General features: G+C 50.8%; 1 protein-coding gene across 2 annotated transcripts in view; it reads left to right on the top strand.

Moving 5' to 3' along the window:
* LOC121272973 (neurexin-2-like) overlaps positions 1 to 24576 on the top strand; it is a 2565635-nt gene that overhangs the window by 934719 nt on the left and 1606340 nt on the right. For both annotated transcript variants that reach the window (XM_041179880.1, XM_041179879.1), the window contains exon 14: positions 19815 to 19988. In XM_041179880.1, the coding sequence (XP_041035814.1) occupies positions 19815 to 19988 (174 nt within the window). The remainder of the gene's footprint in view (positions 1 to 19814; positions 19989 to 24576) is intronic.

The following is a 24576-nucleotide window of genomic DNA, read 5'->3' as shown; positions in this document are numbered from 1 at the left end:
AGATTTAAGGTAAGAGGTAGGAGGTTAAGAGGGAAGTTGAGAATTTTTCTCACCCAGAGTGTGGTGGGAGTCTGGAATCACTGCCTGAAAGGGTGGTGGAGTCAGAAACTCGCGTAACATTTAAGAAGTGTTTAGATATTCACTTGCGTTGCCATAGCCTCCAGGGCTATGGGCCAAGGGCTGGAAAATGGGATGAGTGTAGTCAGATCTTTGTTGACCAGTGTGGACACAATGAGCCGAATGGCCTCCTTCTGTGCTGTAGGCGTCTATGAGTTTTTGGGGAGATGGAGGCAGAGTGGTCATGTCACTGAACTGGTAATTCAGACCAGTAGCCAAGGCTAATGCTCTGGGGGACGTGGGTTCAAATCCTATCATGGCAGCTGGTGGAATTTAAATTCAATTAACAAATCTGGAATTATCAAGCTAGTCTCAGTCATGGTGACCATGGCAACCATCATCGATTGTTGTAAAAACCTATCTGGGTCACTCATGCCCCCTTTAGGGAAGGAAATCTGCTGTCCTTACCTGGTCTGGGCCTACACGTGACTCCAGACCCCACAGCAATGTGGTTGACTCTTAACTGCCTCTCTGAAATGGCCGATCGAGACACTCAGTTCAAGGGGCAATTAGGGATGGGCAACAAATGCTGGCCTTTCCAGCGACGCCCACATCCCATGAAAGAATAATTTTTTTAAATAATTCCCTTGCCTTCTCCCTGTAACCCTGCACATTCTTCCTTTTCAGACAGCAGTCTGATTCTCTTTGAAAGCCTCAATTGAACCTGCCTCCACCACACTCTCGGGCAGCACATTCCAGACCCTAACCACTCGCTGTGTCTCCATTGCTTCTTTTGCCAACTACCTTAAAACTGTGCCCTCTGATTCGTGCCCCTTCCACCAATGGGAACAGTTTCTCCCTATCGACCCTGTCCAGACCCCTCATGATTTTGGGCACCTCTATCAAATCCCCTCTGGACCTTCTCTTCTCCAAGGAAAACAATCCCAACTTCTCCAATCTATCTCATCGATTTGAGGCAAGTTTCAATAGATTGGAAAATAGCGAATGTAACTCTTTTATTCAAAAAGGGAGGGAGGAGGCGGGAATTGGGAAACTACAGGCCAATTAGCCTAACATCTGTCAGAGGGAAAATGTTAGAAGCTATTATTAAACATGTTATAGTAGGGCACTTAGAAAGGTTTAAGGCAATCAGGCAGAGTCAATGTGGTTTTGTGAAAGGGAAATCATTCTTAACCAATTTATTGGAGTTCTTTCAAGGACTTACATATGCTGTAGACGTGCTGTACTTAGAGTTTCAGAAGGCATTTGACAAGGTGCCACATCAAACGCTATTGCAGAAAGTAAAAGCTCATGGTGTTGGGATGATATTGGCATGGATAGAAGATTGGCTAGCTAACAGGAAACAGAGAGTAGGGATAAATGGGTGTTTTCTGCGTTGGCAGGATGTACCGAGTGGTGTGCCACAGGGATCAGTGCTGGGGCCTCAACTTTTAACAATTTATATAAATGATTTGGATGAAGGGACCGAAGGAATGGTGGCTAAATTTGCTGACGACACAAAGATAGGTAGGAAAGTAAGTTGGGAAGAGGACGCAAGGAGGCAACAAAGTGACATAGATAGGTAGAGTGCGCGGGCAAAGAGCTGGCAAATGGAGTATAATGTGGGGAAATGTGAAATTATCCATTTTGGCAGGAAGAATAAAAAAGAGGTATATTATCTATTTGGTGAGAGGTTGCAGAGCTCTGAGATGCAGAGGGATCTGGGTGTCCTAGTGTATGAATCACAAAAGGCTAGTGTGCAGGTACAGCAGGTAATTAGGAAAACTAATAGAATGTTATTGTCTATTGTGAGGGGAATTGAATGCAAAGTAGGGAGGTTGTGCTTCAGTTGTACAGAGCGCTAGTGAGACCACATCTGCAGTACTGTGTACAGTATCAGTCTCCTGATTTAGGGAAAGATATAAATGCATTAGAAGCAGCTCAGAGAAGGTTTGAGAACATAAGAACTAGGAACAGGAGTTGGCAATTCAGCCCCTCGAGCCTGCCCCACCATTCATTACAATCGTGGCTGATCTCATTTCGGCCTCAACTCCAATTTCCCGCCCTCTCCCCATAACCTTTCAACCCGTTACTAATTAAAAATGTCTATCTTCTCCTTAAATTTATTCAGCATCCCGGCATCCACTGCGCTCTGAGGTAGTGAATTCCACAGATTCACCACCCTTTGAGAAAAGTAATTCCTCCTCATCTCTGATTTAAATCTACTACCCCTTAGCCTTAACCTATGGCCTCTCACTCTAGAATGCCCCACAAGGGGAAACATCTGCTCCACGTCTACTTTGTCCATACCCTTTAGCATCTTATATACCTCAATTAGATCTCCTCTCATCTTTCTAAACTCTAGCGAGTAGAGGCCTAAACTGCTCAATCTCTCCTCATAAGACAAGCCCCACATCTCTGGAATCAATCTAGTGAACCTCCTCTGAACCGTCTCCAATGCAACTACATCCTTCCTCAAGTAAGGGGACCAAAATTGTGCACAGTACTCCAGGGGCAGTCTCACCAATGCCTTGCACAGTTGCAACAACACTTCCCTATTTTTATACTCTATTCCTTTATCAATAAATATCAAAATTCCATTTGCCTTCCTTATTACCTGCTGTACCTGCATACTAGCTTTCAGCGATTCATGCACGAGGACACCCAGATCCCTCTGCACTGAAGCATTCTGAAGTTTCTCTCCATTTAAATAATAAGTTGCCTATTTATTCTTCTGACCAAAATGGATAACCTCACACTTATCCATGTTAAACTTCTGCCAAATATTGGTCCATTCACCTAACCTGTCCATATCCATTTGTAAGTTTCTTATTTCTTCATTGCAACTTACTTTCCCAACTATTTTGGTGTCATCTGCAAATTTAGCTATAGTACCTTCTACCCCTGAATCCAAGTCATTAATATCGATTGTAAATAGTTGGGGCCCAAGGACCGAACCCTATGGCATCCCACTGCTACAGCTCACCATCCAGAAAAAGACCCAGTATTAGTCTTTTCTAGACTAATGGGTGGGTTGTCTTATGAGAAAAGGTTGGACAGGTTAGGCTGGTATCCACTGGAGTTTAGAAGAGTAAGAGGAGAAATCTTTAAGATCCTGAGGTGTCTTGACAGGGTGGGTGTGGAGAGGAAGTTTCCTCTTGTGGAAGAATCTAGAACTAGGGTCACTGTTTAAAAATAAGGGCTCACCCATTTAAGACAGAGGAGAATTATTTCTTTTTTTCTCTCAGAGGGTAGTGAGTTTTTGGAACTCTCTTCCTCAACAGGTGGTGGAAGCAGAGCCTTTGAATATTTTTAAGGCAGAGCCAGATAGACTCTTGATTAATAAGGGGTTGAAAGGTTATCGGTGTGAGGCGGGAGGCGACAATCAGATCAGGCATGACCTTGTTGAATGGTGGGGCAGGCTCGAGGGGCCAAATGGCCTCACTCCAGCTCCTAATTTGAATGTAACTATGTTGGTGGAATCTTTTCCGCACTCTCCCCAGTGCAGGCACATCCTTCCTAAAGTGCGGCTCCCAGAAATGGACGCAGTACTCCAGATGAGGCTGGTCTAGTGCCTTATACAAGTTGAACATAACTTCCTTGCTCTTGTACACTATGCCTCTACTAATGAAGCCCAGGATTCTGTATCCTTTATTAACTGCTCTCTCTTTGGGAGGACAGTGATAGTCTATCGCTGCTCTCCTCACAGTTCACGATGTTTCCAAGGTTTCCGCATCTGCAGGTTTTGAAATTTGGCGCATGTGTAACCAATTCCTAGTCATGAACATGGACAGAGGGACAGGGTGATGCTGCTACCGAGTCACGGTGAAGCGCGCTGTATACCTTCCGCCAGTCCAAAAACACAACTGTTCGCCATGTGACTCTCACTCAGCTCGGTTAGTGCTCAGGCTCACTTTTATCCCACTGGCTCCTATGCTTCTGCCTCAACAGGCCAGGAAGGTTTTCCAGAACTTTCCAATCATGACAAAGTCAATTTCATGGGTATCAGCCCCTTCCGAAGGCCCGTTTTTGAGTACAGACCGTCAAAACTGCCACTCCTGTACTGAAGGAGTGCTGCACTGTCAGAGGGTCAGTACTGAGGGAGTGCTGCACTGTCAGAGGGTCAGTACTGAGGGAGCGCTGCACTGTCGGAGGGTCAGTACTGAGGGAGTGCTGCACGGTCAGAGGGTCAGTACTGAGGGAGTGCTGCACTGTCAGAGGGTCAGTACTGAGGGAGTGCTGCACGGTCAGAGGGTCAGTACTGAGGGAGTGCTGCACTGTTGGAGGGTCAGTACTGAGGGAGTGCTGCACTGTCAGAGGGTCAGTACTGAGGGAGTGCTGCACTGTTGGAGGGTCAGTACTGAGGGAGTGCTGCACTGTCGAAGAGTCAGTACTGAGGGAGTGCTGCAATGTCGGAGGGTCAGTACTGAGGGAGCGATGCACTGTTGGAAGGTCAGTACTGAGGGAGTGCTGCACTGTCAGAGGGTCAGTACTGAGGGAGTGCTGCTCTGTCAGAGGGTCAGTACTGAGGGGGTGCAGCTCTGTCAGAGGGTCAGCACTGAGGGAGTGCTGCACTGTTGGTGAGTCAGTACTGAGGAAGTGCTGCACTGTTGCAGGGTCACTACTGAGGGAGCACTGCACTGTGAGAGGGTCACCACTGAGGGAGCGCTGCACTGTCGGATGGTCAGTACTGAGGGAGTGCTGCACTGTCAGAGGGTCAGTACTGAGGGAGTACTGCACTGTCAGAGGGTCAGCACTGAGGGAGTGCTGCACTGATGGAGGGTCAGTACTGAGGGCGTGCTGCTCTGTCAGAGGGTCAGCACTGAGGGAGCGCTGCACTGTCGGAGGGTCAGTACTGAGGGAGTGCTGCACTGTCGGAGGGTCAGTACTGAGGGAGTGCTGCGCTATCAGAGTGTCAATACTGAGGGAGTGCTGCACTGTCAGAGGGACAGTACTGAGGGAGTGCTGCGCTGTTGGAGGATCAGTACTGAGGGAGTGCTGCACTGTCAGACGGTCAGTACTGAGGCAGTGTTGCACTGTCGGAGGGTCAGTACTGAGGGAGTGCTGCACTGTCGGAGGATCAGTACTGAGGGAGTGCTGCACTGTCAGAGGGTCAGTACTGAGGGAGTGTTGTACTGTCGGACGGTCAGTACTGAGGGAGTGCTGCACTGTCAGAGGGTCAGTACTGAGGGATTTTTGCACTGTCGGAGTGTCAGTACTGAGGGAGTGCTGCACTGTCAGAGCGTCAGTACTGAGGGAGTGCTGCACTGTCGGAGGGTCAGTACTGAGGGAGTGCTGCACTGTCACAGGGGCAGTAGTGAGGGAGCGCTGCACTGTCGGAGGGTCAGTACTGAGGGAATGCTGCACTGTCAGAGGGTCAGTACTGAGGGAGTGCTGCACTGTCAAAGGGTCAGTACTGAGGGAGTGCTGCACTGTCAGAGGGTCAGTACTGAGGGAGTGCTGCACTGTCAGAGGGTCAGTACTGAGGGAGTGCTGCACTGTCAGAGGGTCAGTACTGAGGGAGCGCTGTACCAGTGGCCAGGATTTTCCCCTTGGCGATTTGGGGGCGGGGCCTGGTCGCCGAGGGGAAAATGACACGGGATGACATCGTGAGGAATCCCTGCCATCATCCCAGTCCATTTAAATTTTGAGGAAGGCGGGCAGACAGTGAAATCAGCTGTCCCCCCGCCGACCTGTCAATGGCCAACTGAGGCCCTTGACAGGCCAGTTAAAGTAATTAAAGACCCTGCCCGTCCAGGCTTAAGGCTGGTGGGTAGGCCCTGAGCCCCAGCGGGATGAAGTTTTGTGTCCGTGTCCATATTGTAAAAAATTAATACAGTTTATGTGTTCTTCATTAACATGTCCCATCTTGTGTGACATTGTCACATGAGGGGGACATGTTAATAATTTTTTAGTGTTTCTATTTTTAAAGTTTTTTCCACTGTCAGTAATCTCCCTGAGATAGGCCTTTGCCTCAGGGTGAATTGTGCTGCTTCGCACATGCACTTTGACAGATGGGGAATCCCTTCCCTCCTGCAACAGGATGCGCATAGCGGCGGGCCCCGTTTCAGTGGCGGGAGTTGGCTGTCCGCCCGCCGCCAAGCCGATGGGGCCCGCATGCCATCCGAGGGCAAAGTTCTGCCCAATCAATTGATGCCCCAACTTCTTACAATTCATAGGGCTGAATTATCCCCTCCCCCCACCCCGTTGGGGGCGAAGTTGAAGGGTGGGCGTGCACGGGCACGCTTCCAATTGGCGCCCCCCCCCCCCCCACCTCGATCAGGGGCGTGATGCCATTTTACGTGGGTGGGCAAATTCAGGCCTGCCCAGCGTGACGTGCACTCCCTGTGCGGGCGGTTGGGGGGGGGGGGGGGGGGGTGCGGGGGGGGGGTCTAGATTCCCTGAACCGAGAGTGCACCCTTTCGCGTATGCATGTGAAAGAGCGCACTCAGCTCCCTGTGGCTAAGTGCAGCCTCAGGGAGATTGGCTGTAAATGTAAAAAAACCCCCTAAAAATAGAAAAATAAAATATCCCTCACATGTCCCCTCATGTGACAATGTCACACGAGTTGTGACATGTCCATAATTTTCATAAAATCTTTATTAAAAATTTTGAATCCTATATAGAAACCTCGTCCCGCCGGTGGATGAGGTTTCATGTTTTCTCTATTCCCCGCCAGGGTTCCTGACTGACCCACCAGCCTTAAGATCAGACGGGCAGGTCCTTTAATTACTTCATTGCCTCGGTCAATGGTCTCAATTTGGCCATCGACAGGTCGGCGGGCCCACAGCTGATTTCGCTGCACCCCTGCCTTCCTGAAGATTTAAATGGGGTGGGGGTGATGTCAGGAGTTCCCTTGGCCCCACTTGCCGACATGTAAAATCCTGCCCATATAAATGTCTAGGATGAAGGGACCGAAGGGATGGTTGCTAAGTTTGCTGAAGACACAAAGATAGGTCGGAAAATAAGTTGTGAAGAGGACATAAGGAGGGCACAAAGGAAATAGAGAGGTTAAGTGTGTGGGCAAAGATCTGGAAAATGGAGTAAAATGTGGGATAATGTGAAATTGTCCACTTTGTCTGGAAGAATAAAAGAGAAGCATATTATCTAAATGGTGAGAGATTGCAGAGCTCTGAGATGCAGAGGGATCTGGGTGTCCTAGTGCATCAATCACAAAAGTCTAGTATGCAGGTACAGCAGGTAATTAGGAAAGCTAATAGAATGTTATTGTCTATTGTGAGGGGAATTGAATACAGAAGTTCGGAGGTTGTCCTTCAGTTGTACAGAGCACTAGTGAGACCACATCTGGAGTACTGTGTACAGCATTGGTCACCTTATTTAAGGAAGGATGTAAATTTGTTGGAAGCAGTTCAGAGAAGGTTCACTTAGCTGATACCTGGAATGGATGGGTTGTCTTATGAGGAAATGCTGGACGGGTTAGGCTTGTATCCACTGGAGTTTAGAAGACTTGATTGAAACATATCAGATGCTGAGGGGACTTGACAGGGTGGGTGTGGAGAGGGTGTTTCCTCTTGTGGGAGAATCTAGAACGAGGGGGGCGGGGTGTCACTGTTTACAAATAAGGGGTCGCCCATTTAAGACAGAGATGAGGAGAAATTCTTTTTCTCTCAGAGGGTCGTGAGTCTTTGGAACTCTCTTCCTCAATAGGCGGTGGAAGCTGAGTCCTTGGCTATTTTTAAGGCAGAGGCAGATGGATTATTGATTAACAAGGGGTTGAAAGGTTATCAGGGGATAGGCAGGAGTGTGGAGTTGAGGTTGCAATTGGATCAGCCAATTGAATGGTGGAGCAGGCTCGAGGGGCCGAGTGGCCTACTTCTTACTCGTATGTATGAGCTTTTATGACAATGGTCATGGTCACCATTACTGAGACTGGCTTTACATTCCAGATTTGCGAATCGAATTTAAACCCCCACCAGCCTTGGTGGGATTTGAACCCATGTCACATTAGCACATCCCTTAGCTAAGATCACCACCGTCAACAGCCCTTTGTCCTTTTGTCTATGACATCTTTGGCAGTCTCTTCTTTGCCTCCACCTATCATTGGCCCTCTATCCAGCTCTACCTGTCCCACCCCCCACCCGCCCTCAACCAGCTTATATTTCACCTCATTTCTCTATTTCCCCAGTTCTGATGAAGAGTCATATACGGACTGGAAACGTTAACCGTATCCCTCTCCGCAGACGCTGTCAGACCTGCTGAGTTTTGTCCAGCTATTTCTATTTTTGGTCCAGGTTTCCGGCATCGGCGGCATTTTGCTTTTATCCCCAGAGCAATTGTTCGGGTCTTGGGGATCAACCAGGCCGGTGGACGTGACCCACTACGCTACCGCCTCCTCCCCAAGAGCCCACGGCCTGAGTTGGAGGAGCACGGAGGTCTCGGCGGGCTGCGGAGCTGGACGAGGTCCATCCGGCTTGGACACCGACAGCCCGTTGAGCGCCCCCAGCCTGTCATCCCGATCCCGCGGGGGCTCACTTTGCCTTAAAACGCCGCGCTTTGACCAAGCTGACTGCTGAAGCCCTCCGGGTGGGCGATACCGGGATCGGACAGGCTGAGGCAGTAGCAGCTGTGAACAAAGAGATGGGGCTCGGCAGGTCGCAAGGCGGGAGGGTTTATCTCTGGAAGTGGGACCGTTTTAATGTGTCCCTTTGAGTAGCGTGGCAAGGATTGAGTGGATAATTGTGCAGCACCTTTCTTTGTCAAAGGCGATAACAACTGATGGTGTCGAAATCACTCTAAGTGCTACAGTGTCTGTGTGCAATTCCTTCATGCTCTATCTTAATGAAGCTGTCATAACAGAGTGTGGTTAAAATGCGCGGCTTTGCATCCTAACATTGTTGTTTCTCACCTCCAATGTGCTGCAGGCAATACCTTGCACTTATATAGCGCCTTTAGCAGAGTAAAACATCCCAAGGCCCTTCAACGGAGTGCCACCCAGCAAAGTCTGACCCCCACCCCCTCCGCCGAGCTGCATGAGGAGATATTTAGGGACAGGCGACCAAAAGCTGGGGCAACTAGGTCAGTTTTAAGGAGCGTCTTAAAGGAGGAGATAGAGAGAGAGAGAAGGGGGTGGAGAGGTTTAGGGAGGGGATTCCAGAGCTTAGGCTGCCCCCCCACCCCCCCCAGACAGCTGATGGCCCAGCCACCCAGTGGTGGAGCGATGGAAATCGGAGATAAGCAAGAGAATTGGATCCTCGATAGATTGTGGGGCTGGAGGAGGTTACAAAGATGGGGGTGAGGAGTTCGGGGGGGTTGTAGGTCATGGAGGGCTTTGATCTCAAGGTGTTACTCAACTAAGAGCCAATGTGGGTCGAGTTGGGTGATGGGCGAATGAGAGTTAGTGCGAGTTAGGACTGCATGGGCAACAGAGTTTTGCATCAGCTCTGTTGAAAAGAAGGGAAGCATTTTTGTCAAAACATTTCCCCTTGTACTCATCAGGTCTTTCTACGCAAGATAAACTGACAGTAAAGGGAGCAATAATTTGTACTGCATGAGAAGAGAGTGCTGAATGGTTAGCAAGTGGACTCTGTTCGGTAGAGACGTTGCCATAGAGAAGGCACCAGGGAACAGTTAACCACCAAGCTTTTGTTCAAATTCAAACCAGGCAGGTCGACTCTGGTCAAGTCATTGCCATGAGGAATGAACCAGGGAATGGCTGTCCCCCAGGCCTTTGTTTAGTTGGCAAAGGCACAATGCATGGACTTGGTCCTTCTGTCTGAAGAGTACAGGACACAAAGATTCAACAGCACGTCTCATTTACAGTAACACTCAAGTCCTGCACTAGCTTTGGATGACCTCAAATTTACAGAGGGTTGGATGTGGGAGAGCATGAAATGTTGTGACAGGAGTATCCAATCTCCTGTGCAAGTGGGACCTAAAAGGTGTCTACGGGCTGGGGGAAGGGGTCCAAGGTTAGAAAAAAAGGGGGTGGTAAGTCAGTTATAGACTGTAAACAGAAACTGCTAGAAATATTCAGCAGGTCAGGCAGCATCTGTAGGAGAAAAGAGGAGAGGGAAGGGGTTAAATTTTTACCTTGGTAGCCTCTTGTTGAAAGGTGGTGACCTGCACTCACAAGCCTCACACCAGTTTGGTCTATCAGCCTAAATTGACAGCGCGCCCTGCCTTTGGTTCAGACGTCTGTAATGAACAATCAATGGACCGACTGTACTGATACCAGGAGCACATGCTGAAAACATAATTTATACTTTCATGATCTCAGAACATTCCACAGCACTTCACAATCAATGCGGTAGTTTTCAAGTGAGACAGGATAGATGCAGGAAAGATGTATCCCCTGGTTGAGGGATGTGAGGGAAGTAGCGGGGGGGAGGGTGGTGGTGGGTTGGAACCTAGAACCAGGGGACACGGCGTCAGATAAAAGCAAAATACTGCGGATGCTGGAAACCTGAAATAAAAACAAAATGCTGGAAAAACTCAGCAGTTCTGGGGCCTGGGAACCTGGGAACTGACAGTAAAGGGAGCAACAATTCATACTGCATGAGAAGAGAGTGCTGAATGGTTGGCAAGTGGACTCTGTTTGATAGAGGCGTTGCCATAGAGAAGGCAGCAGGGAACAGTTGACCGCCAAGCCTTTGTTAAAATTCAAACCAGGCAGGTCGACTCTGGTCAAGGCATTGCCATGAGGAATGAACCAGGGAATGGCAGGGAAACAGAGTTAACGTTTCGAGTCCGTATGACTTCTTCAGAGGTCATGACACAGCGTCAGAATACGAGTTAGGCCACTTAAGGCCGAGATGAGGAGGAGTTTCTTGACTGGGAGGGTTGGTGAATCTTTGGAATTCTCTACCACAGCGGGCTGTGGAGGCTCGGTCATTGAGTACGTTCAAGATGGAGCCAGATAGGCGTCTAGATATTAAAGATGTCCAGGAATACGGGATAGTGTGGGAAGATAGCGGGGAGGCAGAAGATCAGACATGATGGTGTTGAATGGCAGAGCAGGCTCGAGGGGCTGAACGGCCTACTCCTGCTCCTACCCCTTCAGCCCCACGTTTCCGATCACCTACCCCAAATAGCGTCCTCTGCGGCTCAGTGTCGAATCCTGTTGGCATGTGGCGCCACCGTGAGGGATGGTGTTTTACTGAAGGCGCTACGTAAATGTAAATTGTTGCTGCCCCGTGTCTGCCCTGTTGGGGGGGGTGGGTGGTGAACTTCAGGCTGCCTGTCCCTGATCTAGGCCGGAGCGCCGCTGGGTGCCTTCTGCTTTCGCCTGATGAGCGCTTCCCACTTTTGCACTCCGAGTTCCAGAGCAGGCCATCAGCCTAATCGCAAGGCCTGTGCGCCACTCTCAGCCTGATGTATTATTTCGCGTGATTAATTGAATTGTCGTTTCGGCAGGAGCCCCTAAGCAAGAATATCTCTAATAAAATCAGTGCTAATTAGTGGAGCTGTGAGTGAGCATAATGAATTGTATTCTGCCTGTAATTGGAACTAATCGTGGCGAGCCTGTTAGTGCTCAGAGAATCAATGGGCAGCAACCATTTGGAGAATGCGCCCGGACCGCTGAACGCTATAAATTTCCATAATGAGGCCCTTCACACCGCAAGGCCACAAATTGAGGCTGACCGTGAACATCAAAAATCCCAGTGACTGAGCAATGCCGGAGTCCAGGGATTTACACAGCTGGCTATGGTGGGGAGGGGCTGCTGGGGAGGGGGTGGTGGGGGGGGGCGGGGGGGGGGGGGGGGGGGCGTGGTGGCGGAGAGCTCATGCCCATCTTGAAACGACTTTGCCCACATTGGCGCCCGGCCAGGGGCCTTCTGTCCGACCACCCCCTCATGCAGCCTGGATTAGAAAACAGGTCGGCTCCCTGAAATCGCGGGTCTTTCTCCGTCATTGAAAAAAATAACGCGCCTGTAAATCAGCAAATCGTTTGGAGCGACGCGTGGCATGTCCCACGCAAGGTTTACATCCCCCCCCCCACCTCCTCCATTCACAAACTAACCTACTGCGCTCAGGATCACACACCAAGCAGGGGCAGGCCTGTAACTTATCGTATCACCCCCCCCCCCCACCCCACCCCCCACAGTTCACAGGGGTTATGGCGCCACCTGCTACCCGGGCATGCCTTGGTTGTCCGAGCTTCTAAGCCGGCGGTTGTCCGACGGGGAGAACACGAACCCGCTGGGAATGCCCCCCACGGGTGGCACTCGGATCAGGGGGTCCTTAGCTGGCTGGTGACGGAGTGGCCTACGTGGACGTGACACGACCGCGCTTGACCGGTCAGACTGTACCCGAGGGGCCGGTCGGCGTAAAACGCGTTGGTGGGTGATAAGGTAGCAGAGACGGACGCACGTTGTGTTGGCACGAGTGACCTTCAGCGTACCATCAGCGGCATACATGCCAACCCTAGCCTTTCACTGGCGTTGGAGATATCAGAGACCGAAGGGAAACTGAGCCAAGGAACCACCTTTTGAAGATATTTTTCTGAGCCCTTTGGCGTCAGGATGTGCAAGGTGCTAAATCAATGCAGCCTCCTTTCCTTTAGTCTGGTTGTGAAAAACACTGTGAGCAAACCTGGGGCAAAGATTGGAGCGCATTAAATAATAATACTCCTCTTCCCCTATCTTCAGGTTGGATTTGGTGACAATATTTTGTTTGGCTGACTGTCGGGATTAAGCCAGTCGAATAACAAAGAGCCTATTACCCTTTCCAATTGGCCGCAGGTAGAGAGTGACACCTGGAGGCTGGGCCAGTGGCTGGAGAGTGAGGGTGGGGGTTATTCGAGCTCATGTGATGGAACGCCCAGCAATGCACCCAATCAGAATTGATCGGCACCCACATCCACAAACATTCACTCCCTCCACCACCGACGCACAGTAGCAGCAGTGTGTGTACCATCTACAAGATGCACTGCAGCAACTCACCAAGGCTCCTTCGACAGCGCCGCCCAAACCCACAACCTCTACCATCTAGAAGGGCAAGGGCAGCAGACACATGGGAACACCACCACCTGCAAGTTCCCCTCCAAGCCACTCACCATCCTGACTTGGAAATATATCGGCCGTTCCTTCACTGTCGCTGGGTCAAAATCCTGGAACTCCCTCCCTAACAGCGCTGTGGGTGTACCTACACCACAGGGACTCAAGATGGCAGCTCACCACCACCTTCACAAGGGGGCAATTAGGGATGGGCAACTAATGCTGGGCCCAGCCAGCGACACCCACGTCCGACGAGTGAATAAATTAGAAGGTTAGGCAGTGGTAGCCATTTCTGAACGAGAGGTCAACACGTCAGGTAACAAGTGGGGAGGAGGAAGATTACAATCCGGATTTGATCGGCCTTCCAACAGGGGCGGGCTTAACCGAAGACGAACGCACAAAGGTCACAATCCCGGAGTGATCGTACTTCAATGAACTTTAAGTTCAGCTTTCACGGCTGGGTAAGACAGTTTCGAGTTTCCCCGCAGCCAGCCCAGGGGAAAGGAACTCCGAATTGCCTCATAAATCACTGCCAATTAACGTCAGTGAGCTTGTTGTGCACCTTGCCTTCTTGGAAAGAGAATGCAGCCATCGATCTCCTTCATGGCGCCCAAGGTTTGGAAGCCGAGGTTTGTGGTCGCCGGGGCTGGAACCCCTTGGCGACCAGAGCCAATAGGGGCTGAATTTTCGGTTCGTCGGGCGGGAGGAGCTGACCCAATCGCGGGCGGGCGCAGACCGTGCCGCCATTTTGCGGGGGCCGGCCAATTCAGGCCCCGCCCAACATGATGTCCGCGTGGAGGTTGGCTCTACTTTCAACAATATTAAGAATAGAGAGAAAAAAAAAAATTCCCTGACGCATCCCCCTCATGTCACATGAGTTGGGACTTGTTCATAATTTACATATGATTTTGCTGAGCCCCCGCCTTCCTGAAAATTTAAATGGGGTGGGGGTGACATCAGGAGTTCCGCCCAATGTCATCCCGCCTCATTTTACACCCCCACCCCCCCCAACCCTGGCTCGCCGACTGTAAAATCCTGCCCTAGGTTCCCGTTTCGGGCCTGCAAGATCAGAAACAGGCACCGAATCCGCTCAGAAGGTGCCAGAAAGGCTCAGCAGGCCCGGCGGCACCCGTGGAGAGAGAAACACGAGTCAACGTTCTGAGTCCAGCACCACCCTTCTTCGGAAGGGCCTTCCTCGGCTCCTCCCCACCGGGTTCCCGCTTGCCCCGGCCTCTCCGCCATTTTACATTGGGATGGGTGAGGCCTAGGCCTGCCCTTGCCCTAGGCCGGCCCTCCTGCCCTTGCCTTAGGCTGGTCCACCTGCCCTGACTCTTGGCTGGCCCACTTGCCCTGACTCTTGGCTGGCCTACTTGCCCTTGCCCTTGGCCGGCCCACTTGCCCTTACCCTAGGCCAGCCCACCTGCCCTTGCCCTAGGCTGGTCCACCTGCCCTGACTCTTGGCTGGCCTACTTGCCCTTACCCTTGGCTGGCCTACCTGCCCTTGCCCTAGGCTGGCCCACTTGCCCTGACTCTTGGCTGGCCCACTTGCCCTTACCCTAGGCCAGTCCACCTGCCCTTGCACTAGGCCAGCCCACCTGCCTTTGCCCTAGGCCGGCCCACTTGCCCTTGCCCTAGGCCAGCCTCTTGGCCCTTGGCCTAGGCCGGCCCACTTGCCCTTACCCTAGGCTGGCCCACTTGCCCTTGCCTTAGGCCGGCCCACTTGCCCTTACCTTAGGCCGGCCCACCTGCCTTTGCCCTATACCGGCCCACTTGCCCTTGGCCTAGGCCGGCCCACCTGCCCTTGCCTGAGACCAGCCCACCTGCCCTTGCCCCCAGCTGAGGCCCTGAAGTGGCCAATTATTGACCACTTAAGGGCTGTTTCCCACCACTCTGCAGGCTGGCAGGAGGAGCTCAGGGGCCGGTGGGGGAGGACTGAAAAGTAAGCCTTCTGAAGCCTGGAGAGGGAAGCGGGGCGGGGGAGGGGAGGTGTTTCCCTTTAACGTCAGGGCCTCCCTCCCCATAAAAGGCCAGGCCCCCTCGCCCCCTCCTCCCCCCCTCCGCCTCCCCCGGCCTCTCCATCAACACCACCACCGCCCCCCCCCCCCCCAACCCCTGCACACCAATTAATGCCCACCCCTAGTTGCCCCTTGTTCAGAGGGGCAGTTAAGAGTCAACCGCATTACTGTGGGGGTCTGGAGTCACGTGTAGGCCCAGACCGGGTAAGGACAGCAGATTTCCTTCCCTAAAGGGGACATTAGTGAACCAGATGGGGTTTTTTATGTGGCAATCGGCCATGGCCATCATCTTTTAATTCCACATTTTTATTGAATTCGAATTTCACCAGCTGCCGGGGTGGGAGCGTGGCCCCTGGGTGTCTGGAAAACCAGCCGGTGTGGCAATACTGCTATTGCCACCGCCTCCCTACCCTACCATGAGACTTCCCTGGACCCCTCGACTCCCGGGACTCAGACTCAGTTCCAGCCCTGTCCACTGCAGCTTTCTGGCACTGCAGGGGTTGGGGGGGGGGGGGCAGAGCGAGAGAGCTTTCCGGCCGATCCGATTGGCCGGCAGCTCCCTGAGGCGGGGCAACCTCCTGAGCGAGGGGCAGAAGCCCCGCCTCCCGCCAATCGACACGTGTTGGGAGGGTTAAACGGCAGCGGAGCGGGCGGCATTGTCGAGGATGTGCCCTCCGCCGACCCCCACAGGGGGGCTGGGAGGGAAGTCTGCCGTCTTAAAAAAATCCCGGCGCCTGGTTTTTATTTCAGATCTCCAGCGCCTGCGGCATTTTGCTCTTAATATCTAAATACGAAACGCTTTTGATCACCAGAAATCTCAATTTGCCGATCTTAAATGGTGTGGACGGGGTGGGGTGAGATGGTGGGGGAGAGAGAGGGAATGGGTGGCGTCGCAGCCCCAGGCATCGTTCTGGTAACTCTACACGGCGCTTTCCCCGAAGGCGGATATATCCTTCCTCAGGTGCAGGGCCCACGGTGACTCCGGGGAGGGGGTGGGGGGAAAGGGGGGGTGGGGGATGCTGGGCGGGCCATCCAAGGCCCCGCCACCAGCGTGAAACGCGAGCGGGGTGGAGCTCGGCGCCGCCTCTGTGGGCAGGTGGGGGGGGGGTTGGTGGGGGGCAAAGAGGGCGAGCGGGGAGCTTTGCACTTTCCCCTGGGCGCGGGCCGGAAGAGATCTCCGCGGCGCGGAGCTGCCTCGGGGAGCCGAACGGTTTAAAACGGTTCAAAAAATAAAGGCCCCCTAAAGTGCCCCGAAGGGTGCCTGCTCCCGGTGGCTCTCTCGTGGGCACGGATGTGTCATAAATGAAATGTTCGCATTCATTCATTTTTATTCCTAATTGCTGTTGGAAACCTCACCCTGCCCCTGGTGGATGAGGCCTCTTAAAAAACCCTTTGCGGCCGCCCCCGCCGACCGTGAGGTTGGACGACGGCCAGTGAAAATTTTCATTCACTGACCCTCTTCACGGCCTTAATAGGCCTTTTAATAGTCGGTGGGTGCGCTGCTGACTCCAGCGCGCGCCCGCGCCGAGCGAAATATCGCGCAGGGACGCCATCGCGCATCACTTTACGCTCGGCTGACCAGCGGAAAGTTCTCCCCCAGGTGTGGCCTAATCAAGGCTTCGTACGGGGTGAAGCCTGACTTCTAGCCCTCCAGATGCAAAGACCCCAGCCTCTTTGATTATTTCCTGTACCTGTCCGTGACATTTTAATGACCTGTGTACCTGGATACCCCCCCCCCCCCCGCCCCCCCCACCCCAAGTCTCTTTGGGGCCCCTACTGTTTCGACCTTTTTTGACCTTCTAGAAAGTTCCCCGCGCGTCCCTTGTTAGGCCCCAAGAAGATGAGCTGGCGGTTGCTCATATTGAAAGCCATTTTGCCACAGTCTTGCCCATTTATTGAACCTTTCTTTATAATTGTATGCTATGTCCGCTGCTTATGATGCCGCCTACCTCTGTGTTGTCGGCGAACTTGGATAAGCAACTTTCTATTCCATCGTTAAAGCCATTAATAAATATGGTGAATAGTTCAGGCCCCAACACAAGAGCCTTGCAGAACACCACTAGTCACATTTTCAGTGGCTGTGTAGGCTAGTGGTGTAGTGGTAATGTGCCTGGGCTTGTGTCCTAGGCTGATTTTTCTGTGGGCACTGGTTCAAATCCCACCCCAGTAGCTTTTGGAATTTAAACTTAATTAATAAAACCTGGAATATAAAGCTCGTCTCAGTAATGGTAACTCGCCGTTGATTATTGCTAAAAAAAACCCATCTGGTTCACTCACGTGCCCTTTAGGGAAGGTAATCTGCCATCCTTACCTGGTCTGGGCCTACATGTGACTCCAGACCCACAGCGATGTGGGTGACTCTTAACTGCCCTCGGTGACCAACAGTTGTAACTGTGCAAGGCATTGGTGAGACTGCACCTGGAGTACTGTGCACAGTTTTGGTCCCCTTACTTGAGGAAGGATATAGTTGCATTGGAGGCGGTTCAGAGGAGGTTCACTAGATTGATTCCAGAGATGTGGGGCTTGTCTTATGAGGAGAGATTGAGCAGTTTAGGCCTATACTCGCTAGAGTTTAGAAGGATGAGAGGAGATCGAATTGAGGTATATAAGATGCTAAAGGGGATAGACAAAGTAGACATGAAGTGGATATTCCCCCTTCTGGGGCATTCTAGAATGAGAGGCCATAGTTTTAGGCTAAGGGGTGGTAGATTTAAATCAGAGATGAGGAGGAATTACTTTTCTCAAAGGGTGGTGAATCTATGGAATTCACTACCTCAGAGTGCAGTGGATGCCGGGATGCTGAATACATTTAAGGAGGAGATAGACAGATTTTTATTTAGTGACGGGTTGAAAGGTTATGGGGAGAGGGCGGGAAATTGGAATTGAGGCCAAAATGAGATCAGCCACGATCGTACTGAATGGCGGGGCAGGCTCGAGGGGCTGAATTACCTACTCCTGCTCCGAGTTCCTATGTTCTTCTTGAAATGCCCAAGCAAGGCCAATCGGTTCAAGGGGCAATTAGGGATGGGCAGCAAATGCTGGCCTTGCCAGCGACACCCACATCCTATGAAAGAATAGAGAGAAGTAGAGAATTGAGTAGGGCGGGCTGCCTGAATTTGTCTCATTCCTGGTGGAACAGGGCAAGTTCAAATCAAGAGAAGGTATCTCGCCAAGTCATAACGTAGTGAAGAGTACAGGCGGGTAAATCTGCAAGGATGCTTTAACCTAAAACGCTGAAGCTAGAATCAGGCCAGGGGGGTCACGGAAAATGAGAATTTAAGATCGATGTAATGCCTAAGCCATTCTGTAGAGTGAAGAACACACAGACCTCTACCCTGAGTCATTTACGAGACAATTGGACACTGTGACTGGCGAGATTGTAGGTTATTTCTGAGTGGGTGAACTTAGATTGTCGAGATGGCTTTTCTCATCTGTATCTAAGTTATGATCTTGAAGGGATGGCCAGTGCAGAATAACAAGTAGGTGACTAAGACTTTATGCCCACTGCCTGAAGTAGAAGTGTTCCTCTGCGCTGGTTGTGTGGGAGCTGGTGCTCAGTACGGTAGCTCTCTTGCTTGCAAGTCACAAGGTTGCGGGTTCTAGATCCACGCCAGGAACCTGAGCTCCAACTCTAGGTTTGACACTCCCAATGCCAGGATTGAGTGAGCACTGCACTATTGGAGGGGCAGTACAGAGGAAACACTGCTGTACTCAGGGAGTGCTGCTGTACTGTAGGGATAATGTTACAACGTTAAAGTAACAGATGATAGGTATTACAATTTTAAGGTTTGTTAATGTCAATTACATTGTTACGGTTAAGAGAAGCAGGTGATGGGTATTAATGCTCTTTGTGCACGTTTACATAGGGGACAGCTGGGACACTGGGTGTGCGCGAGGAGACCTGTGAGACTGAAACTCTCAATAAAGAAAAGCTCCGTGTCTTGGTTTCAACTTCACTAACTGGCTTGGATCTTGTTAACAGCTGCTATACTGAGCGAATGCTGCACTATTGGGGGAGCACTGCACTATCGGGGGTGGGGGGGGCTGTTACACTGTCAGAGATGCTGTTTTTTGAACGAGACATTAAACCAAAGCCATGTCTTGCCCTCTCAAGGGATCCAATGGCTGCTATTTTGAAGAAGAGTGGAGGTGTTGTCCCTGTGCCTTGGGGCCAATATTTATCCCTCAACCAACATCACTAATAAACAGGCTTTCTGGTCATGATCACATTGCTTTGTGGAAGTTTGCTGTGCATAGACTGGCTGCTGCAAGTTAATGTCTTGCCAATTATATTGTTAATGTCTATTAATGTCAATTACAATACTAAGTCAATTACATTGTTGAGGTTAAGAGAAACAGGTGCTGGGTATTAATGCTCTTTATGCACATATACATAGGGGACAGCTGGGACACTGGGTGTGTACCAGGAGACCTGTGAGAATAAACTCTCAATAAAGAAAGCTCTGTGTCTTGGTTTCTACTTCACCAGCTGGCTTAGATCTTGTTAACACTGCGCTTTCTACATTATAAAAGTGACAACACTTCAATAAGTAATTAATTGCCTGTGAAGTGTTTTGTCACATCCTGAGGTCATGGAAGCTATTAAAGAAATGCAAATTCTGCCTTTGTTCTGTGTTATTGGTGCCATCATGGTGCCACCCAGCATGGCATTGCCAGACTCGGAAGCCATACCGGGAATGTGGAATTGCGGCCAGTCTGATTCAGTCGCTCGACTTGCCGCTGGTCGATCCTGTGCTAACATTCCTTCTGCTCTCTTGTGAACCAGGGGAGCTATACGTTGGTGGCCTCAGCAAGGGGATGTTCAATAACCTTCCCAAGCTGGTTGCGTCTCGAGAGGGCTTCCAGGGCTGTCTCGCGTCGATTGACCTGAACGGAAGGCTGCCGGACCTGATCGCTGATGCCCTACACCGCGTTGGGTTGATCGAACGAGGATGCGGAGGTACGCCAACTTTCTGTCACTCTGTTTTGTGTTGGGTGTGACTTTCATCACAGGGTGGGGACACCAACTGGCGCTGTTTCCACCGGAGGTGTCAACGAGCATCTCGAGGTGCGTCTGAAGGGATGGGGTGGGGGTGGTCTGAAAGCCTGCCTACCTGTTGGCGAGTGAGCACCAATGATGCCAAGCCTTGGGAGGGCACAGGCTATGCCTAGAGTTGCCAACTCCCCTGAAGTCTCCAGAAATTGAAGATCAATCTCCGGGACACTAGTGTGTGCGACCCTGGAGAAAAACCAGCAGGGGCATTAAAAAAAGATTGGGGTTTTTTTTTAGTCATTTTTTTTGAACATTTCTCTTTACCAGATATAAAAGTATTGAAAATGGGGAGGGGGAAGGCCTGTTTGGTTGACAGTCAAGCATCATCCAATTGGGTAATGAGCCATTTTACTTTCCCATTGGCGTAGGAAGGCCGTACGTCACAAGGATGGATGTGTTGGCCGACTAATGGCTGGAGTGCGGGGGTGGGGGGCAAGTCATGTGATGGAACCCCCAGGAATACGTTCAGTCACAGTTGACAGCCCTAGGCTAGGCCCGATTTGAGAGAACAGAGCTGGGCCAACAGATATAGCTGAAGTAGGCCCACAATTCGAAAGGTGACTCTCTCCGTCCAGGTTTCGCATCAACTGTTGGGGTTCAGAAGAAGCCTGAGTTTCGGAGAACCATAAAGTAGTACAGCACATCTGGAGGCCATTCTGCCCATTCAGTCCTCTTTCGAAGAGGAGGCATGTTAGACTCTCTCCTCCGCCCCCACCTCTCCCCCACACTGGTTCTTTCTCCATATCCCTGCCATTTCTTTTCCTCCTCTAAGTGTTGTGTTTAATCCTGGGCCCCACGCTTTGGGGGGGGGGGGGGGGGGGTGGATGGTAAGACTTTGGAGAGGGAGCAGACGAGACCACAAGAGTATTCACAGGGATGAGGGCGTGCAGTTATGCAGATGAACTAGAGGGCAAGCGTTGTGCTCCTTAACAGCAGAGACCGCAGGAAAGTTTAACAGGAGAGTTTACACGCTCGTTCAAAATCGCGAGGGAACTCTGACAGAGTAAATAAGGAGAAACTGTTCCCAGCGGCAGGAGGGTCAGTGACCAGAGGGGACACAGATTGAAGAGAATTGGTAAAAGAGCCAGAGTGGGGGAGATGAGGAGAATTTTTTTTTTACACAGCAAGTTGTTGTGATCTGGAAGGTGCTGCCTGAAAGGGCAGTGGAAGCAGATTCAATAGGGACTTTCCAAAGGGGGAATTGGATAAATACCTGAAGGGAAAAAATTTGCAGGGCTAGGGAGGAAAGAGTGGGGGTTGGTGGTCGGGGAGTGGGACTAATTAGATAGCTCTTTCAATAGGCTGGCACTGGCACGATGGGCTGAGTGGCCTCCTCCTGGATTGGATCATTTTGTGATTCTGCATGTGCAGTCAAGTTAATAAATGATTTCTGTGCTGCCTGTTAACTCTCTCCTTAATGTGAGGGTGTTGAAAGGCTGGTTAACGACCCTCCGACCCTCCAATACACCCACTGAAACCAGCAGCCAGTTTGAGTCCTCGTGGCCTATCCTCCTCCTGGGTGCTAGGGCCTGTCCTGATTGCCCCAAAAGATAGAACAATCGGCATCAGAAGGGAACCCAGGGCAGGGGAGGCGGAGATGAAAGAATAGTTCAAAGGCTTTCCTTAATATAACTCTTAAAGAGCACTGCTGGAAATGCTTTGTAAGAATCAGAACACAGAAACAGTGGGCGGGGGGGGGGGGGGGGGGGGCGGGCGGGGGTTTTGCTGGGGGGGTGGGGAGGGAGGGGGGGTGCCACTCAGCCCCCATGAGCACGTCCCACCATTCAATGAGATCATGACTGATCTGCAACTGAGCCCCATGTTTGCCCCATAATCCCTTAATCCTTTTGGCTAACAACAATCTATCAATCTCAGGTTTAAAATTAGCAATCGATCGATCGATCATCGATTGCCGTTCGGGGAAGAGAGTTTCCAAACTTTTCCCACCCTTTGTGTGTGTGTGTGTGTGTGTGTGTGGAAGTGTTTCCTAATCTCACTCCTGAAAGGCCTGGCTTTGACTGCCCCCTAATCCTCATCAACTCCCCAACCAGCGGGAATAATTTCTCTCTAACTAGCCTATCAGTCTCCCTTAACACCTTGAAAGCCTTGATCAAGTCACTAGTTAAACTTCTAAATCCCAGCAAATACAATCCAGTTTTTTTTTGCAACCTCAGTCCAAAAGATATGATTAGTGGCTGCAGGTTGGCAAATGCACTGTACTGACCTCTTGCCTAGTAATCAGAACATAACAGTGCAGCAGAAGCACAGTGAGAGCTAAGTTCGGAACTTGTACGAACTAGAAGTTGAAATAAAAACAAAAGATGATATTTTTATAAAGACAATTTGACATAATAGAGAAAGGAAAAGAGTGTTCAATAGTCGTTCGGTAGTGCACAACCTGAGTATTGCTGAAAAAAAGAGACATGTTGAAGCTTTGCATCTTGCACTCACCTGGACACCTCGCAAGAATACCAATGTAAGGGCAAAACAACAATTCATACTGCTTGTGAAGAGATTGCTGATTGGTTGACAAGTGGACTCTGATTGGTAGCAGCATTGTCATGGAGAATGCACCAGTGATGGGGACTGACGGTTAACAGCCAGCCATTGTTTGAAATTTAAACTAGGCAGCCTGGCCCTGATTGGTCAAAGCCATTGCACTGAGGAATGGGTCAGTGAGAGCCTGACACTTATTTTGTTTAGCTGAAACAGACGCAATGTGCGTACATGTCCTTGCTGTCTACGAAGAACAGGGCCCCGTGTATTAATATAGGGAGCCGCCAGCACACGTGAATGCGCCACACACTACGAGCCTGGCTGACAATCCTCAACTGGCCATCAGCGTAATTCTCAGAACACCGAGGACTATTTAGTAAACGTTGTCCAATCGTGGAATCACGTCCACTTGCTGACCAATCAGCACTCTCTTCACATACAGTATAAATTGTTGTTTCCCCCTTACATTGGCGCTTTTGCAAAGTGTCCTGATGAGTGCAAGATGAAAAGCTTCGACACGTCTCTTTTTTTCAGCAATACTTAAAATAAGTATTCAGGAAGCTCCTCTTTTGATTAACTTTACCTTCGGTCTATTCTCAATAAATTCCTAGAACTATCACAGCTGTAAATTGGGAAAATTCCCCAGGGCATAAAGGAGCATTGGATAAGAATGTTGACTCCTTACCCCTCTGCCAGGGAAAACTGTTGTTGGACTAAATGCTAGACCTTGGGCTACACCTCATCAGCACTTTGTCTTTTTTTATTCGTTTTATGCTGGTAAGACCAGCATTTGTTGCCCATCCCTAATTGCCCCTTGAACTGAGTGGCTCGCTCGACCATTTCAGAGGGGCAGTTAAGAGTCAACCAACCACATCGCTGTGGGGTCTGGAGTCACGTGTAGGCCCAGACCGGGTAAGGACATGCAGATGTCCTCCCCTAAAGGGGACATTGGTGAACCAGATGGGGTATTTACGACAATCGATGGTGGTTGCCATGGTCACCATGACCGAGACTAGCTTTATAATTCCAGAGTTTTGATGAATTGAATTTAAACTCCACCAGCTGGCGTGGTGGGATTTGAACCCTTGGCCCCAGAGTGTTAGTCTGGGCCTCTGGATTACTGGTCTAGTGATGTCATAGCTGTGCCACCATCCCATGTAGCGAATGGTCCACCGGGCAAAGTGTGGGAGGGCACCTGGCATCTACTAAGCAGCACCCCTAGCATTAATCGGCACTTTCAGCAGAGGAGTGGGGCAAACCGGGCAAAAGCAAACCCAACACCCTTGTGAGTGATGTTGACGATGATAACTTATGATTATAAAGCGCCTTTAACTCAGTAAAATGTCCCGAGGTACTTCACACGAGTGCAGTCAAACAAAACTTGATCCACATGAGGAGATATTTAGGGACAGGTGACCAATAGCTTGGTCAAAGAGGTCGGTTTTAAAGAGTTTCTTAATAGGGGGAAGAGAGAGGCGGAGAGGTTTAGGGAGAGAATTCCAGAGCTTAAGGACCCTCCACCCGGGCAGCTAAAGGCCCGGCCGCCAAATGGTGGAATGATTACAGTCAGGGAATGCTGAAGGGGCCAGAATTGGAGGAACGCAGGGATGTCGGAGGGTTGATGGGCAGGCAAAGTTTACAGAGATAGGGAGGCTTGGGGTGGGGATGGGGGAGGGAAGGGAAGGAATTGGGGGGGGGGGTCGTGGGGGGTGAGGCCACAGAGGGATTTAACCACAACAGTAAGAATTTTACATTCGAGGCGTTGCAGGTGAACACGGTGAGGTGATGAGTGATAGGGATTTGGTAGGAGTTAGGAGTCTTGGATGGGCCCAAATTAATGGACTATCAAGGCCGCAGCTGATGTTAATCGCTGAGCAAGCCAAATCCCAGGGAAACTCGTCTTACCAATCATAACCCTTTTTTTTTGTATTTTGAAAACAAAGGGAAAACTACTGATCCCAGAAGCATTGAATCCCAGTAAGACCTTTAGGATTTTAAA

The sequence above is a fragment of the Carcharodon carcharias genome, chromosome 37 (genome assembly GCF_017639515.1).
Source record: "Carcharodon carcharias isolate sCarCar2 chromosome 37, sCarCar2.pri, whole genome shotgun sequence".
NCBI classification, from domain to species: domain Eukaryota; kingdom Metazoa; phylum Chordata; class Chondrichthyes; order Lamniformes; family Lamnidae; genus Carcharodon; species Carcharodon carcharias.
Note: the sequence above shows the minus strand (reverse complement) of the source record. Positions and strands in the feature narration are given on the sequence as shown.